Below are 17,790 nucleotides of genomic sequence, written 5' to 3'. Positions count from 1 at the left end.
TGGAACCATTTCACTTATTTTGCCAATGAGTAAGATGATATTCTTGCCGTCTTTATCAAAAATCATAATTCCCACTGACTTAGGTGGTGCGAACTGGTCACAAATTAAGTTTCATACTAACTGTTTTTTCTATTTATCAGGGAATCCATCTTTGAATGTKGCTTACAAATCAGCCTCTCTGTTGCCTTGATAATTTGAATGCCTGGGTACTCAATGATGACATGTAAAAGCAACTTTGGCTGCTGACATTGTAGCTCGCTTGCTGGGCTAATGTCAGAGAACAAAGCCCAGGCAGTTTGTATTTTCCTGGCGTTTCTGCTTGCTTGCAGTGCCTGGCGGTCTGTGACTGTGAACCGTTAAGTACAGGTGTGGATCTTCCTGAGGTTCAGAAGTGGTTTGAGAGGCCTGGGAGCTCGCAGCTTGAGGAGYGAGGAGAGGAGCTCCGGGGTCGGTCCCATGGACGGGCTTCTGCCTGCTCTCAGGAGCTTCTGCTTTGTGCACTCAATCTTGAACTGAATCATTTTAGGGTCATTTTGTTGGCTGGAATTAGTTTATTGCTGAACTGTTTTGACTGGTGTAGGCTAATAATTTTAGGTTTGGTGKTTTTTTTTTTTGGCGCTAGAATGAAATGATTGACCACAGTACTATTTCCTTATTTGGACATAAGCTTGACTTGGCCAACTTTGGTTTTGGAAGTCTGAATGTTAGTAAGTGGAGTGGAATGACTTGAAGAATTATTGGTAGGAGTGAAGGGTTTACACACTAAATATATGGCTTTATGCTTGCATTTTTGAAGAGTGAAATCCCCTAATTGGAGGATCATTAATCAAGTAGAATATATTTGCTTTGAATTGTCTGGTCATTTTTAATCTTATTCCGGACTCTGTATGCAAGCTATGTGTGTTGTTGACATTGTTACAACTAGTTGAAATCTAAGAGCCAATGACAGGAGCTGAAGACTGCAAAGGAAAAACATGAGCTGCCAGGATTTTGATGGGTGCTACCTGCTGTAGAACAGAAACTAAAGTAACTGCCTTCAGTTTGTCATGTCTCCTTGGTTACGTAAAGTATTTTAGCCCACTTAATGTATAGAGAAACACAGAAATTATTGGATTGAGCCCAAAGAGAATGTGAAATGCTGGATTATTCATATAGTACTATCTGGAAAAAATGCACAAATTTTAATGGCAGTGCTTTGAAACTTTTACATGGTCCATGTATCTGCTCATCAGGTTGCAGCTGGCTTAGCTGCTTATATGCATATATACTTATCTGGGATCTGTGTACTGATAAATGTATTTACGGATGGACATCACTTATTGCTGCAAAAGAAATCTGAGAAAACAAGGACAGTTGCCAGGGTATAGTTAACAAGCAACAGACCTTGCCTTCTGCCTGACTTCAGGAAAGCAAATGCATACTCAGCCTAGCTCAAAGGAGCAAGTAAGCATTAACTTTGATCATAAGGTTTTACTATATGAATATGGCATATGTATTGTACGTGGCATATGTATTATGAAAAATGAGGTTTCACTGTATAAGTATTCTCTACACTTCAGGGCAATGATTTAATAACACAGAAAGCTAAGTGGCAGTGTACAAGCAGTCAATATTTAGGATACTTGTTTTTTTTTTTAGTGTGTGCGCACTGCAGGATGTTGCATTGTAAAATAAGGTTACTTGCATGATAAAACTGTCACTGACTGTACACCAGAATGTTGAAAAGGATGTGAATTAAATTTCCAATGACAAGTTATTTTCCTTTTCTGAAAGGAACTCATAGAATACTACAAGCACCACTCTCTCAAAGAAGGTTTTCGAAGTTTGGATACTRCTCTCCAGTTTCCATACAAAGAATCTGAAAACTCAGTGGGACAAAGGAGTAACAGAACAGGTGGCAACTGTGAGTATCATATATTTATCTACTATTTTCCTTCATTTAAATATTTAAAGCACAAGGTACTTTCAACATCTTCATTTTCCATTTTTGATATATAACCAATTAATATGGTAATGCTTTTAGCCAGGATTTTTCTCAAGCTGAGCAGATTCAGATCTGCTATGAGGTTGATAAACACCTCTAGTAAGCTTGTCTTGTTGCCAAACTTAATCTCCCTGATATTCAAAAATCTATTAGGAATGCTGGTGAGAGATTAAGCTGCCTCCTGCCTAGTTTTTCAAACATTGCATAGATGCAGCTACAAGTGTTAATAAGTATCCATGACAGTTTCTGATCTTTAAAAAGGGATTTAAACGAATCAATCTTGTAGTGTAACCATGTGAACTAGGATCTCAGTAATACCACATACATCTCTCAAACTCCATATATTCCCTGTATCAATTATTTTTATGCCTTCTTTTTAACCTTAAAAGTTTATTACAGGCCTGTATGCTTCTAACTGTTAATGAAATAATGTACAGTTTAAATAGCACTTAAATTTTTTTGAAGTAAACTGAAAAGATTTATAATGTATGTAGTATCCTTTATTTAGCGTATTACAACCTAAGTGGAAGTTGGCATGATTTTTAGAACAGATAAAAGTTCAATGTTAATGATAAAAGAACTACCACATGGCCTCCAAAAAGTATTTAAAGTTTCTATCAAATAGCAAATATTAGATTTGCAGTTCTKCAGGCAATGGCTGTACCAGATAATAAGAGGAAAATAGTTAATGGGGATTTTAACAACAGGAAGACTGCTGTGGAAGACCATAGAGTCCAGTCTAGTCTTTGCGATGATGAAGCTGGCTGCGTTATTTTCATTTGCTGTGTTCATTAGCTTTTGTTTACTTGCTTGTCTCTGTTCCCTAATATTTCTTTAGCTTTAGAGACTTTCTTCCTCCTAATTAAAGCAAAGATAATTTAGGATAGATTATTATAAGAAACTAATGTGTCTGTGCATTTCATTTACTTTATCTCTATCCCAGTTCTTCTTTATTTCTTTCATTCCTGTTTTCTTTCACTGATTCCCAGGAGTCCTGTCAGCTTGCTGTACTGTATCTCAGTATACCCCTGTTCTTGGTGAATTCATCTGCCCCAATCTTTCTTTTTACCTTTGTTTTGCATTCCCCCTTCRCAGCTCTTCCTCTCCTCGTCTCTCATGCTCTCCTCTCCTAGACCCCGCGTAACATCAAGGCTTTAATTGTCACGGAGAACCTGCCCTGCTTGCTTTTCTTTGCATTTATTTTGATTATTACTGGATGTGAGCAGAGACTATTTGTTTTCTCCCTTTCTTAGGCCAGTRGGAAGGTATCTGTACTATACATGAACTTACTACTGTGCAGAAGTATTAGCTCATTCATTTCATGTTTCACAGGGTACAAGACTTGCATGGTACATCCTCATTACCTTCACCTTCAAAAGAAAACATCTCCTTTAATGAGATTTTTTTAGGCAATATAGGAAAAGATGAGAAATGGATATGGGGTGCTTCCATTCTAGTCAAGGGGGTTAGAAAGTCTGTGTCTGCTAGAGTGAATTTCAGCCATTGAATGCTACAGAGGACGTTGCTGGGATCTGCAGGTTTTTTCTTAGGCCAAACTGTTGAAGAAACTCTCAATTCTGCAACTCATCATATAAAACTTAATAGCTTTCCAGAGTTGTGCTAGCATACCTAGATAGTCTGACTCTGGATGACACTTTGATTATTAGATTTGACAGTTTTCTTTTAAAGCGTCAGCATGTCCCTGTGAGGTGTTTTAAGCAAAGTTTCCCTGATTAACAGACCATCTGTGAGTTACGCTGCTCAGTTTTACAGCTGTCCTGTTAGTTTTCACCAAGTCGATGCTGGARTAACCACATATCTAGGCTATGTGAGCCCTGTAGGGCTACATTTGGAATGAAGTCAGTAAATTTTAGGCTTAGAATTCCTTTAGGAAAGGAAGCAAATCGTTCCCCAGGCAAAGGCTGGACATGTGGGTTCACGTTGCTTCAGCCCTCAGTGGGAGCCTCCACACAGCTGGTGTCTTTGACCTCTTTCCATCTAATTTGAAGGCAAGAAAAACAGTTGTTGAAAGTTGGCCAGACAAGTTAGCGGAGCGGAAAGGGGGACACTGCCTTTTTTTTGGAGCTGTGTAACTGCTTAATGACATATTGACTATATTTTAACAAGCACAGGGCTGAGGCTAGTGAGCGCAATGGCTTTGGCAGGTTGAAGCTGAAGTTAAGGTTTCAGTTTTCAAGTCAATATTTTGCACTATTCTGTTCATGTAACTGTGTATCTGGATTTTTTTAATGAAGCCATTTTCCTAATAGAAATGTCTTAAAAGGCACCAGTTTGTTTCTTATTCAAAACAGCTGACCTTTAGTGTATATATATAATCCACAGAAAAAACAAATATTTTTTAGAAACATCAGATGACCTACTATAGACTTTGACGGAGTTGTATCATTTTCTGGTGCCAAAGCCTTTGAGCAGTTATGACATTGAATGGCAATACGAAATTAACCTCATTTTCTAGAATAATCTGAGAAAGGATTTTTTTTTCTAARTTGTCATGGTTTCATTTACTCATTAAAGGAAAGAAAATCAAGTGGCGTTTCAGTTTACTTGTTATTTCCGATGTGAATCATAATAAATCACCTTGCAACATCTTCAGTTTTCAAGCAAGTTGATCTCCCTTCAATAACTATTAGTTTTAGAATAAAATCTTCATTTTATGGCTACAGTTAACTTGGCTTCCCACTTTAATATCAAATTTTCTTTTCAATCTCCTGATCTAGTAGAAGTCACCCCCTTTCTTTAGATTTTTATTGCACACATATGTATTACAAACATAGTATGTTTGTAAAAGCTGTTAGACATTTACTTTTCTCTCTRTAGAAATTCAAGTTCATTGAGATGATCTTTGGGGAAACAATAGAGTCTTCCTTCTTAATTTTGCAGTTCTAGCCCTTTCTAGATGCTGCTTTTTTTTTTTTTTCCTAGGCAGAAAACCTCTAATTTTCACAGTGGATTGGGGGGTGATCAACCATTTAATGAACAGAAACAAAGGCAAAAATGGAAGGGATTCTTCTTTTTTTAATTTAAAAAAAAAAAAGTTCTTGGCACTTCATTCTAATCTGCTGATGTGTAGACCACAGTCATACTGAGAACCCTGAATCTTSATAAAATGTAGATTTTAATGTAACCTAAAAGTTATGAGGTCAGATACTGTATTAGTGACTATTTTCCATCACTTGTAGGCTAGGAGCAGGTCCATTAATTGTTTATACCAGGTCCTTCTATTAGTTGATGTATTAACTGTTTAAAAGACATCTGTCAATAAAGTAAAATAAAACAAGTGTTCCCTCCAAACCATTAAGCAAATGACAGAACTCAGCCTCTCTTCTTAAAGGCCAACACCAAAGCCCTTATCAGTGACATTAAAAAAAAAAAAAAAAAGAAAAAAAAAGAGGCTGGTTATCTGTAGCAATCTGGTAAGATTTCCTTGCCCACATTAGGTTCAGTGGACCAGAATTTCACCCAAAGCTCCAGTTATATCAGAAAGAAATTTTTTGAAGAAATTAAGATGCTGTAATGACAGGAAAGGACCAGCTACCTGCTATGTAGCACCTAGCCTGTCTTTACTGCTGCATGCTTGCTCGCTGTCCTTGCCCTTCTGGAGACACCAAGGCAATTCGTTGTCCCTAAGAATAGACGCCCTACTTCAGTAAACCCCTTTGTGGGTTGTGCGGCGGATTTCGGCACGCAGCTGCCGCGTGGGGTTGCCGGCTCTGCTGTGAAGGAGTTGCTCAGATAAGTGCTGCATTCGTGGGTTATGCATGCAGTCGTAGAGGCGGGAAGGGATCGTTGCTGCCAAGGAGCAGATGGGAGTTTCTAGGGCGCAAAGGGCACCAGAGCATGTTTCTTTTGTACTTATTTACAGGTACTCACTGAAACTGCTGCTCACTTAGGGATTCTTAAACAAATAACCCACAGATTATGTACATGAAAACATGATACCAGTCCTGTTTATTTTATATGTACTCACTGTCTCATTGTCATAAATGCATCTTTTTTCATCCAGGTAAGATGCACAGAACTGTATCGTTACCTCCACCATGGAGTCTGTGCTTATGCCTTGGATAAAATAGCTCCAGTCTCTGTTCCTGCAAATAAGCATTTTGAAGCAAAATGGTTTTGTTTCATGTGCAGTCACAAGAATAAATTCAGRGAAGCAGCTGCATGTGATGGATATAACCCTGCTGCATTTTTTAAAGAACACTACTTTTCAATAATTATAGCTATTTTTGGACCTCATTTGGAGGCTAGATTGTCCTTAGTCGAGTTGGGGCTGGACTTCCCCTTTCCATGGGCGCAGCCGGGAGCAAAGATTCCAAACATTATTAGGTTTTGTATGTTATGTTGTATCTTCCTTCCTTCGTGAAAATAATGACAAAACCTGAGAACAAATGAACAGGCTGTGTTTCTATCTGAAGCCGTATTAGTCCATTTCATGTCTAATTTTGCCTTTAAAGATAGGGTGACAGATTACCATAGGTTTGTTGGCAATAGAGCGAATGCATATCTAACCTTTTGCCCGAGAAAGCTGTTGCAGGGGCCAGGATGGTGGACTGGTTCTGTCTAGGCCAAACTTGTGCCTTTTTTGTTTGCTTAAGGCTTTTCTCTTAAATTGGCGAAGACTGCAAAGATGAGAAATATTGTTTAGTCCTTAGAGGATATGGTTAAGCTGTGGAATTCCTACTGATGTTAATGGTTATCAGGGCACAATACATACTTCTTTCCATGCGTGCTGAGACCCCAGTTCAATTGTACTTGGAGGATATTCCTAACTTGAGGGCACGTGGCTGGTCCTCCTGAGCTCCGAGGGATTCCTTAGGTATGTGTGAGTTCATGTGTTCGTACATACTTTTGTTCATGCTTTCTGAAATGGGGCACGCAAAATTAAAAAGAAAAAAATCTGTTATATTTGCAAGACCCTGCAGTTTTAATTTGTTTCTCTGAAACCCTAACTGGGTGTTTTCTTTCTATCTTAGTCTTTGAAAAATGCAATTGTTAAAAATTAAATCATAGATCCAAATTTTCTCGTTATTACAGTCAATTTCCTTCCAGACATCCTTAGTGGGGAACCTTAGTTTCCTTATTATCAATGAATTACGTAGTTAAAAAACTATTATTTAAATCTTGTGCCAATATTTCAATGTTCTTCTGCTTCTCTCTTTTTCTCTTTCTTTCTCTAAGCCCCTTCTTTGTTCTGTGGGTTTTCTTTTGTAACTCCTCCAGACTACAGCTTTGTTCCCCCTTCATCCACTCCTTTCTGGTCAGGTACTGCTTTACCGCTTTTATATTTCTTCTAAATTTGTTTGTTTCTGTGTGCGGCAAGCTAGGGAAGGGACGAATCTAATTTTTCAGTTCTTCTCTGAATGTAAAAACTGAGTAATTAGATGACATGACCAGGCAGCCTAATGTGAAGAATTATTATTCTTGCAGTGAAACAAAAATCGAACTCTTCTTAAACTTTTGAAAAGTGTATGCTACAATAAGGAGAGTTTGGACAGCTGGAGCAGAAATCTATAGTTCCACAAGATTCGGTCAAAGATCAATCGACCATTAATTTGCTATGCAGTCATGTTGTCTAGGAACAGTATTATATTTTAATGTATTTGTTCAAATATACAAACTTGGAAATTACACTGTTTATAGATAACTAATGTATTCGTCCCATCCTTTTAGCAAACCATACTGCAGCAGCATCTTAGAATATAGTTGCTCGTATTTTGTAGCAAATGCTTTCTTTAAATTCTGCATTAACATTGGCAGTTAATTTTACCCATCTGTTTTCCAAATGTACTTGTGTTGCGTTCTTTATTCTCGTTTAACCTTCTCTGGCTTTAATAAATGCAAACACTTTAAATGAAGAGACTGCATAAAAATGTTTAAAATAGTAGCACTGCTAGTCTCAATTAGCGCACCACGGTGGTTATGGCTTGTTCTGGTCTCTAAGACGTAGTCTTCAAAGAGGTGAGCCGCGCTGCTGGCAGTTCCCGAAGGACCTTGCCAGCAGGAAGGGAAATGCCTGGGAGGAGCCCGCGGAGCAGCTGCCGCCACTGAGGGTGCAGCGTTCGCTCACGTCGCGCTGACCCGGGAGCGCTCGGCCGAGGCTGCGCGGGTCGGGACCGCGGCCGGCTCTCGCGCGAGGCAGAGGAAGGCGCCTAGTGCTYGTGAAGCCAGATTTAGTCATAAACAAGAGCCGACTAGAAGGTCCGAGTAGGCAACACGTTTTATTCCTGCCCCACAAAAGCGGCCTGAAGTGTTTTATACTCTGGGCTGGGTTTCGAGGGCTTTCATCGTTTCTGCGGGGAGGAGCGTAGGTGGCAGCTCGCTAGCACAGCGGGCGGTGGGCTCGCCTGGGCTGAGCGTGCCGCTGGTGAGCCCTCCCTCCATTCGGGCCGGGGACTTCCACGTCCTGCGCTGCTCTTGAATGGCCTAGCCCTCTGCAGTTCGGTGTTTGGAGCCGGTTTCTTCCATTCCTGTCTCCTTGCATAGTTAAAAATTTCTTCAGGGTGGGTACTTGCTCTCATTCAGTAGTCACAGCATTGACTGGGAATTCAAGCTTTAAGGCGCTCGTCCGGTTRACATTTATTTATATAAAGTGAAACATCCATAGAAAAGATGAAAAGAAGGCTAGTCTGGCACAGCCATTTACCGTGTGGCCATGACGTTCAACTGGGATGACAAGCTCAGTCATCTGATTTGAATCAGGACAAAGAAATTAAGTTTTGGTCCTTTATTGTAGGTAAATTCGGTGAGTGTGTGGCAGTCGCCTCTTTGGTCAGGGGTAGAAGAGGACCTCTCTTCCATTTGGTTGCACAGTACTTAATGAAAACGTTCATTCTTGCTGTAACTGGAACAGACTTCCAGGACAGTTAGTGGCCTACGATGACAGACCAGCAGTCAAGACTCAGGGTTACTATGCCTATCACATACGCTCCATACCTTCCCATCTGGGATTTCAACAAATCAGAATTATATTAATTTTTCCTGTGAAAAACTGCTTTATCAGAAAACTTCTAAGTGACTGTAATAAGAAGTAAGGTTTCAGTATCTTGCACATCATGATATGCTGTGTAAGGTATTTCCGTATAAAAAGTAAATGAAAATATCGACTAGTAATTTTTAATTTAAGCTTATCTATCTGGTTGAAAGGGATTTCATATTTGGATAGATAGGCTACATTATGTTCATAGTAAAACCATCTCTTTTTAAAATATCTGAGAACCTGCTCACATTAAATGAACAAGTAATTATTGCATAATATCATAAATGGTTTTTCGAAAGCATCTTCAGAGCTGGCTTAGTTCTGCCGAAGTGGAAGTTGGTAACACTGGAGAAAGGTTTAAGGCAGCCGCCCCTGAGCGCTCCTGGCAGTCCTGCTCCTGCTTGTGTGACGGAACTGAGGTTTGGTTAAACCTTGCAAGTAAATGTATATCGCTTCAAGGAGCGTGGAGACTAATCACAAGAGCAACCCTTAGGGGATATGGCTACAGAATTACTGGGAGGCCTTACCACAAGGAGAGAGGAATAACTACTCACAGGTTGTAATAATGATCCATTGAGCCTTGGGGAGCTTAAGCGCAGGCAGAGATGTGAGCTGGACCAGCCTGCTGTGAGCCCCTGGAGCCTCTTCTGGTTGCACCCCAGTTGCTTCATCATTGGCCCAAGCTCGTATTAAAATTCATTTGCAGCACATCTGTCTTACTGACAATGAGAAACTCTTCCCACAGACTCTAGGATGAGCCAAAGTTGACTGCGGTGCCCTGTTTTCTGTTCCTCCTGTGTGCAGAAGGGAAGGCTAGGCTAAGCAAAAGTGCATTTTCCTCATTCACGCGTATACCTTTTATTCACTTTCCTTGGACTTCTCACTCCATTTCCTGTTCATCCTCCCAATCTCTCCTTCCTAATACAAAAGGTTTATTTACTACTGCTTCCTCAATGGCTTTTTTTTTTTTTTTAATTTCTCATTTACATTCTCCTGTTGGGCACTTTCTTTCCATCAGTCTCTACCTCTAATCCCCTTCTGTCTCTACTCCTTGCTCTCCCTGTAGCTACCACTACCACTTTTCTTTCCTTCATTTGGTATTTCTTCTCCCTCCCGTCTGTGCAGACGTGGTTTCTACATGCTGACTGCTTTCCCGCAAGGTTCATTTACCCTGGGACAGCTTGGATTGGGACTTCAGGGCTGCCAGTGCCTCTTCAAGGTGTTTTTGTGATTATGGGAACACCAGAAAGATGGGGTTGTCTTCCTTCCAAAATTAGCACTAGGCCATATTCCTGGGTTCCCTCACTCATCTGGTTTCTTTTTATGTATTTCCAATTGTATACACCCCCCCCTTTTTTTTAAATATGTATGTCGGATTTTAAGTTAATCTAAATTCTACTACTTTCTGGCTCAAGACCTTGGTGATTTTAATTTGTTTCTGTCCCCTTTTCCTCTCTGGCTTCACAACTCGAAAAAGAGTTAAAGTCCTTCTTCCTTCCCCCCCCCAAATCTGCTCCCCATTCTTTTTATAGCCTGTTTTTCCTCAGTTCCCTCTTATTCTTCCATGTTTTTTTTCCCCTCCCTAGTTCTTTCCTTCCATCTTTTCCCCTATTTGTTCATCCTTGCCTCGTGTTTTCTTCTTCCTTTGCCCTATATCTCCTGTCTGGAACCCGAAGCGGCAGCCTGCTCTTGCAGCCCCTTGTGGGCGCTGCTCCTGCCTCGCGGGCGCTGCTGACCCCAGAGACCATAACTGCTTGCTCTTCTTTCTCTCTCCAAAACACCTGCTGCCCATGCGGTGCTCTTTCCCTGCAAAATTGATTACTGAAATCCTGATAAGGTATCGGACGTAATATTGATGTCAGCATCTAAGCAAATAGTGGCTATGCTTGACTTGCTTGGAGAGGAAGAAGCATGTTTGAACTTTAATGTACTTAACCTCTGGCCTAAGTTTTACAGCATCTTCATATTGTGAACAAGAGCAATAAGTTGAGATGATGATTCTCCTTTATATGGCGTTTTTACATCTTGTATCAAATATCTAATAAGCATACTCTAAATACGCAGTCTGAAATGTTGGGGTAAACTAGAATGACAGGGTAAAAAGATGTAATCTGTTGTTAAAACACAGGGACACTTTTTAGACATTTCATTTTTTGCCATGGATGTAATAATTAAACAGAGTATTTATTGTTATTTTAAAATAAACTGTAATAAATGTTTCTGTACGTTAAAATTAATTGAATATATAATGTTTTTATATATTTGATGATATTATGCAAAAGCTTCTGTTTCTGTCAAATGTGCCTTCAGTGTCCCAGGTGGGGCCAGAAGAAACTTTAAATACAAGCAGAGCTGGAACTGTCAGGTTTTTCTAGTTCATATGCCATGTTTTGCGTTCCTGCTTTAAATCAAAGAAGGCAACTTGCTATGAACCTTTACTAATCAATTATTGAAGGCGTAGATAAAACTAGAATCTTAATCGTACTTCYTAATGATGATTGGGAAGCTCTAAGAAATTGGCTAATGGTTCTGAGAAAGATGATGATTTTCTGTACATCATGTTAAATCTTCCCTCATGACCATTTCGTCAATTCTTCCAAAATCGTTTCGGTAGGAAGCTGCCTTGTGCTGGTACGTTTCTGCCTGTAATGACTTATGTAGGAAAACAGCTGCAAAAGCAAGTGGCCTCAGCTGAAAGAAAATGTTTCAAAACAGGATGCTTTGGCCAGTTTTTAAAATGCTCTATAGTAGTATATGTTTTTTCTAAACTGCTCAAGCTAAAGGCCTAAATCTCTTGGGTGCTCTGTGCCCGTGTTCGTCCCTTTGGAAGCGTGGAGGGTTTCTTTTGCCACTTCGGATATTCTGCAACACAGCTAAAACAATCACCAGTTTGCTATAAGTAAAAGGTTGGGGGGATTTTTTAGGTTTTTTTTTTTTAATATATATTGATGTAGCTTAAAATTTTTAAGCATTAATTTCAGTGAAACGTGAGGGAAAAAAAAACTTGTGCACCTAAGTTCTGTGATTTTTCTCTGTGTGGCAAAGATTTGTAGAACAAATTCATTGGTGGTCAATTTTTTTGTTTGATTTACAGAATAAACTCCTGAAAAGAGTGGGGTTAAATTAGGCAATGCTCATACAGTTACAAGTGATCTATACAAATTTGCTGTGGAAACTCTTTACTTTTTCGTTCATGCTGATGTTAGCTGCCAATTTGATGCGGATTAATACTTAACTTGGGAGTTATTTTTGAAAGAACAACACCTTAATCTGTTTGTTTTGCTTCATTAGAGGTTTAAAGCTAATTCAACTGTAAATGCTATTAATTCCTTTGGAAAGAAACTAGTGACCTGTAAAATATGTTGATGTATGTACCTGGCAGCAAGTTTTATTATAAAGCACAGAAGTATAATAATTTCAAGTGTACTTAGCAGTTGGGGCGGGGGGGATGTTTTCTTTATGGTTTATGTAGTTTGAGTATTTTTTTCTAAAAACAAAAAGAACTGTAACAAATCCGATAAAATCCATTCAACTTATACAGCATTGACCTATGAAAAAAGCTTCTTGACCTCTTTAGTGCAGGTGCCTTCACATTTGCATAAAATTAATGCCAGTGTATGTTGTCATGAAATCATTGTTTTTTATTTTACAGTACTGCTATTTACATTATTGTAGTAGCCTTCAATTAACAAACCCTAATAGTATCAACTTCTTCTGTTTCATTTCAGTGCTAAGCCCAAAGGTAATAGGCATTGCCATAGCCAGGTATGACTTCTGCGCAAGAGACATGAGAGAATTGTCCTTGCTGAAAGGGGACGTTGTAAAAATCTATACAAAGATGAGTGCRAATGGCTGGTGGAGAGGTGAAGTAAATGGAAGGGTACGTTTTTTCCTTTGTCTCGTTTTGTGCTGCCTTCAGTGACAGGGATTTTGTGAAAAGGTGTGTTCCTGCATCGTCAGCTGCCTTGTACTTAAATTCACAAGAGACAGCATGTTCCCGTGCGTGTTTCATAAGAGCCAGGCAGAGCTCCCGATCAGCTTTCCCGCACCTCGCTGAACTGGCTTCGTTAATGCAACCTAGCAGGCTGAACATCTGGGCACGACTACTGGCTATGAAAATAACCGGGCTGAACGCGAGGATCTGGTTGAGCTCCTGGGGCAGCCTGGCGAGCAGTGCAACGCGGGACGATTTCCACGCCTTCCGCTGCCAGGCTGCGTTGCAGCCATGGTTTTATGGGAGGCTGCTCCTCTTGATCTCTACAAACTTAGTTCATGCGAAGTGGCACATTTAGCAGGGATTTTTACAAGGGCACTTCGCACTGCACTCTGAGACTTGCACAGTTTTGGTCGCGTGGAAGTAAAGTTTCAGTTTTGAGCTCTAAAGCCTATATTGTTTCAGTCTGATCCTACTGCTCCTTAGCGCAGAGGAGTCAGAAGTACRGGGGCTGCTGTCCCCGTGCCGAAGGGGTGACACGCGGGGACACGGGCTGCCCTATTTCTCTCCCGCTTTGCGAGCGGGGTGGAGGAAAGCAGATTGGCTGGCGGCTGGAAACGAACGTTGCAAATCTGGCTGAAGTAGGTRGGGCAGGATATGTTTGGATTTGCTGCTTTGTGCTATTTGGGGACCCTCTTTTTTTTTTTTTTTTCCCCATGCATGGGCCTACTTGTGATTTTAAAGTGAAACAGTCACTTAGACAAGAAGAAATAGGGAAAAAGAAGAAATAGTAGTCATCCTATGTACGTTTTACATGTGAAGAAAACCGAGGATATCATTCTAATGCAGCTACCCACATACTAAAGTACTGCCTGTTGTCAGCTAGCTGGCTTTCCGATAGCTTGCTGATCGCTCACCTCAGGCCTCTGGGGAGGCTTTGGCGAGGTGGTCTAACAAAACTTGCGCAGTCACTCCTTCCGTTATGCTCTAGGTTTGGTTCGGGGGTCTTTCATCAGTGTTAAATTGACTTAGGAATAAAGGGRTCAGATTAAAAAGTATAAAGCAAATAGATAAGGCAATAAAAAATATGACTTTGCTTCTCTGTATATCTAATATAATCCTTACTTGACACATCAATAACTTCAGAATGGAGATAGCTTTATCACTTATGAAGTGTAAAATGCTGGACTCTGCCTTCCAGCTTTCTCTTATTTAAAAATCCTGTTGGCTGCACTGGGATTTAACTGTATGCAATGCAATAGCAATGCAATACAATCAGTCACTATTTTCTTTGTAAGAGGATTCCCTGGACCTGACTGAAGCCTGTGGAAAATTTAACTGCCTGTTCAGAAGACTGCAGCATCCTGCCTGCAGTACAACTGTTTCTGCTCTTAGCTTTTCTAGCCTTTCTTTTGAACGCCTAGATTTCTGATTTGGGCAAGAGTGGTTTTTTTTTTTTGTTTTTTTTTTTTTAAGGAGAAGGGGGGATTTAGTCTCCAAATCATCATATCTGTAACTTATTCTTCTGTTAAGGGTAATTTCGCTAACTGTGGCAGGCCAGTCAGGTTTATCTTTAAATCTGATTCTTGTATTTACTAAACAGACACATCCTTGTTTTACCTAGATTGGCTTGTTGAAAAATTGTGCATCTCATATATTATTTTGTTCTGCTCTTTCTCTTTTTAGGTGGGCTGGTTTCCATCAACTTATGTTGAAGAGGATGAATGAATTAAAAACTTTCCTCTACTGACCAGCAATTTCAGGGATTGTAGGATTTAATATCTGCAAAGTATTATTGGTCTTGTTAAGTATTTAAAGAGCAGCATTTTTGTCTGTCTGAACCTTCCAGTCTTAATGTTGGGATTTCTACAGAAGTTTGTGCTGACAGATTATTACCTTGCCCAGAGCTGTGCAAGAAACAACCTGCCCGTTTGCCATCACTGGGGATCAGTACAAAGTCCAACCCTCGCCTTCCCAGAAGATCTCTGGAAAACAAATTTCTTTCTGCTCCTTTTCATTTCGCCCTGTTAGTACACCATGAATACTAGCTATGGCTGAATGTTTAATAAACCTCTTTCTTTTAGCTAACATCTGTGATGGTACAAGGAGATGAAGGCTTATTTTTCCTTATCACTGCATGCAGAAAACAGAGTTCAGTCATTTCAGTGTGCATAAAGTATWGTCAGTAGACTTGTCTTGAAACATCAAACTACCTTACTTATCACCTTACAAACAGTTTTACGCTCACAAAAGCATTCTGAAGGAAATGTAAATGTAGAAAATATGAGTAGCATTCATGCATATATAATTAGTTAACTAACTTCTTTGAGGTCCTGCCTAAATTTTGTAAGAATTTGTTTAAAGACAACATTTTAAAAAGATGTAGTGATGTGGTATTGCTTGAAAGAGCATCTGCAAAGTGGAATTGTGGGATTCTTTGTTTGTTATCCCAAAGCTTTTTTGTGTGTGCGGTTTTTTTGTTTTTTTTTTTCATATGAGCAGCTGACCATGAAAGTGCAACTGAGGATATTCATGAAAAGATGCGTTTTTAAAAACTCCAGCATCAACATTAAGTAAATACTGTAGTCGTATTCTGTAGCAGGGTATACTAATGTAGCCACAGAGGGGCTGTGAATGTTGCTAGGATTTAACTTTGCGGTAAGAATTTAGTTTACAGCTGTGTTCAGGTGTTAACCAGAAAAAAGGTTTGTTCGTTCCTGTGCGTGTATTGGATCTGTAGGGTCTAAAGTAGTAAATGGTAAAAGGTAGTCTTAGAAAAAGTAAGATTTCTTTTTTTAATTACATGCAGTAATGTAGGCAAGATGGTATCACTTCTCAAGTGTAAAGCTGAACGTCATATTTTAAGCCCTTGGTTGATTCAGATGAGCTTTTGGATGCTTTCAATTCTAAGCTGTCTTTTCTTAGTTAGACAGGAGTTTCTATCACCTTTTGTGCACTTACAAGGTAATGCAAAGGCAACCTGCAGGGTTTTGTTGTGTCCTTTCCTCTCTTCTTCCCTAGGATATTAATGGAAATGCAATGAGTGAGTGGTCTTGTTGCAGTGTTACAAATGTCCCCAAGGAAAAATGCATGTCCAGATTAGCTAGCTTGAAATCAGCAGGGCTCATAAAGTGGTTTCCCTGCTTTGGTGAGGCAGAGTTTTAATACACATGAAGTGTCAAAACTGCTGTAGTTATGAGCTAAAATAAATGTGGGTGATGTCTTCAGATGTGCAGTTTCTAATGTTTAGATATTTTCTAACTCAGCTTAAACTTGTGAGAAACTAAAAAGCTCCTAACTGCATTTTTCCTCTAGGCTAATGTTTTCCTCCTTCAACATGACCAATCAAGAAAGTGAATTCATCCTATCCCATGTCCTCTGTTRCTTTTCCCTGTCTCCTTCTCACATGGGCATCTTGCCATTTGTGTGCACAGACAYGGCACGGGTTAGCACTGCCGTTTTTTCCCACCCTGCAAGCAAGATAAGGTCCACTCTTCTTCCACAGAGCAGAATCTGTGCCAATACGTGTTTCAGCTTCCTTTTGGCTGTCCCCAATGTTCTTTGCTTCTTCTGGCCTCCTTCTGGCCATCGGGAAGAGCTAAGCACAGTGCAGAGGATTCACAGCAGTCCTTGCTCTCTGCAGCCATCTCGCCCGCTGGCTGCGCCCAGCGCACGCTGCAGTGTGACCAGGTCACAGAGGGGACCTGCTACTCAGAAGTCTTCCACTTGTGGGTGAGATTCAGCCTTGCAGATGAAACTCTGCTGATGCTCTAATGTTTCAAGGATTTACCTCAAAAATATGTAAACTGTGATTGTGTTGAGCACGTTACTTGATGGAACAATTCAGAGCATTGTAAATATGTATATTACACATAAAACATATTTTGTAAATGATTTGTACAGCAGTGTAGACTGGGATATACTGTCTCTGATCATGTTCTGCCATGTGGTTTTATTGGCTTTTGTGGGCCTGATCYGATCTCCTTAAGCAGACAAAGTTGATTCTTTCACAGTTTTGCCTGCTTAAGGGGTAGAGGGTTAGGCTTTAGGTCTGTGAAGTTAGTGCTTTGCTGTCATATAGTTCTGAGAAGAAGCAGTTTAATTCAGTACAAATTAAGAAATGCATCAGTCATTTTCAGCAGCTTGTTTTTAGAACCATCCCGAAGTTGTTGTAAAGCTTTTAAGCAATTCCTGAGTCTAGCAATCAACCTTGGGAACGAATGAAAGCCATAGCTAAACTTACTTTTGTGGTAAATCTGCACGTCATTGTCTGTGCTTAGTGCCCTGTATTGATTGAGTTAATGCTGCATCTTAAACTATATTTTGAGTACCAAAGATTTACTAAATATTCTGGAGTGTCTCTTTCATGTGCTGCTTTTGCCTGTGTGGAGGTTTTATTGTCATGTGATGTTGGAGTTACAGTACTTAAATTTGTAATATTATGTAAATATGTTAAATATAATAAACTGATTACTTTTTTGTTTAATAGCATGTGTCAAAATGTGTATTTGGCTAGTATGAAGGTTCTGCTTTGTTTCTCTAAGCACCTTCTCACTGTGAGCAGGAGTTGATAATGTTTTGGTTTTCCCACATTTGTATAAACCTCGTTTAGCTGTAAGACTGAGCTGTCATCTGTCGTTGTAAATGGGACGGTATAGTTTTTCTTGAGAGCTTTTTTATTGTTAGATATCTTAATTTATTCTCCTGCCACATCCAGGAAAATATTGTTGTTGCTGCTGTTGTGTTTGGGCTTTTTTTCCCCATTACACATGATATTGGAATCAGATTCATATACTGTTGATTTTTAATCTGTCGAAGATGCTTGTAGTTTTTGAYTGAACGAAAGTTTAAAAAAAATTTTGTGTCATGTCTCAT

The 17,790-nt window shown here is 39.7% G+C and overlaps 1 protein-coding gene across 1 annotated transcript in view; it reads left to right on the top strand.

The window, feature by feature from the left end:
* Positions 1–17,403, top strand: part of VAV3 (vav guanine nucleotide exchange factor 3) — a 173,213-nt gene extending 155,810 nt beyond the window's left edge. The window contains exons 25-27 of the mRNA XM_026087902.1: positions 1,774–1,903; positions 12,710–12,861; positions 14,602–17,403. Of these exons, the coding sequence (XP_025943687.1) occupies positions 1,774–1,903; positions 12,710–12,861; positions 14,602–14,643 (324 nt within the window). The 3' untranslated portion in view covers positions 14,644–17,403. The remainder of the gene's footprint in view (positions 1–1,773; positions 1,904–12,709; positions 12,862–14,601) is intronic.
* Positions 17,404–17,790: the final 387 nt, after the last annotated feature.

Source organism: Apteryx rowi, unplaced genomic scaffold (assembly GCF_003343035.1).
Source record: "Apteryx rowi isolate R43461 unplaced genomic scaffold, aptRow1 scaffold_74, whole genome shotgun sequence".
Classification (NCBI taxonomy): Eukaryota; Metazoa; Chordata; class Aves; order Apterygiformes; family Apterygidae; genus Apteryx; species Apteryx rowi.
The sequence above is the reverse complement of the archived record's forward strand: the minus strand, read 5'-3'. Positions and strand labels throughout refer to the sequence as shown.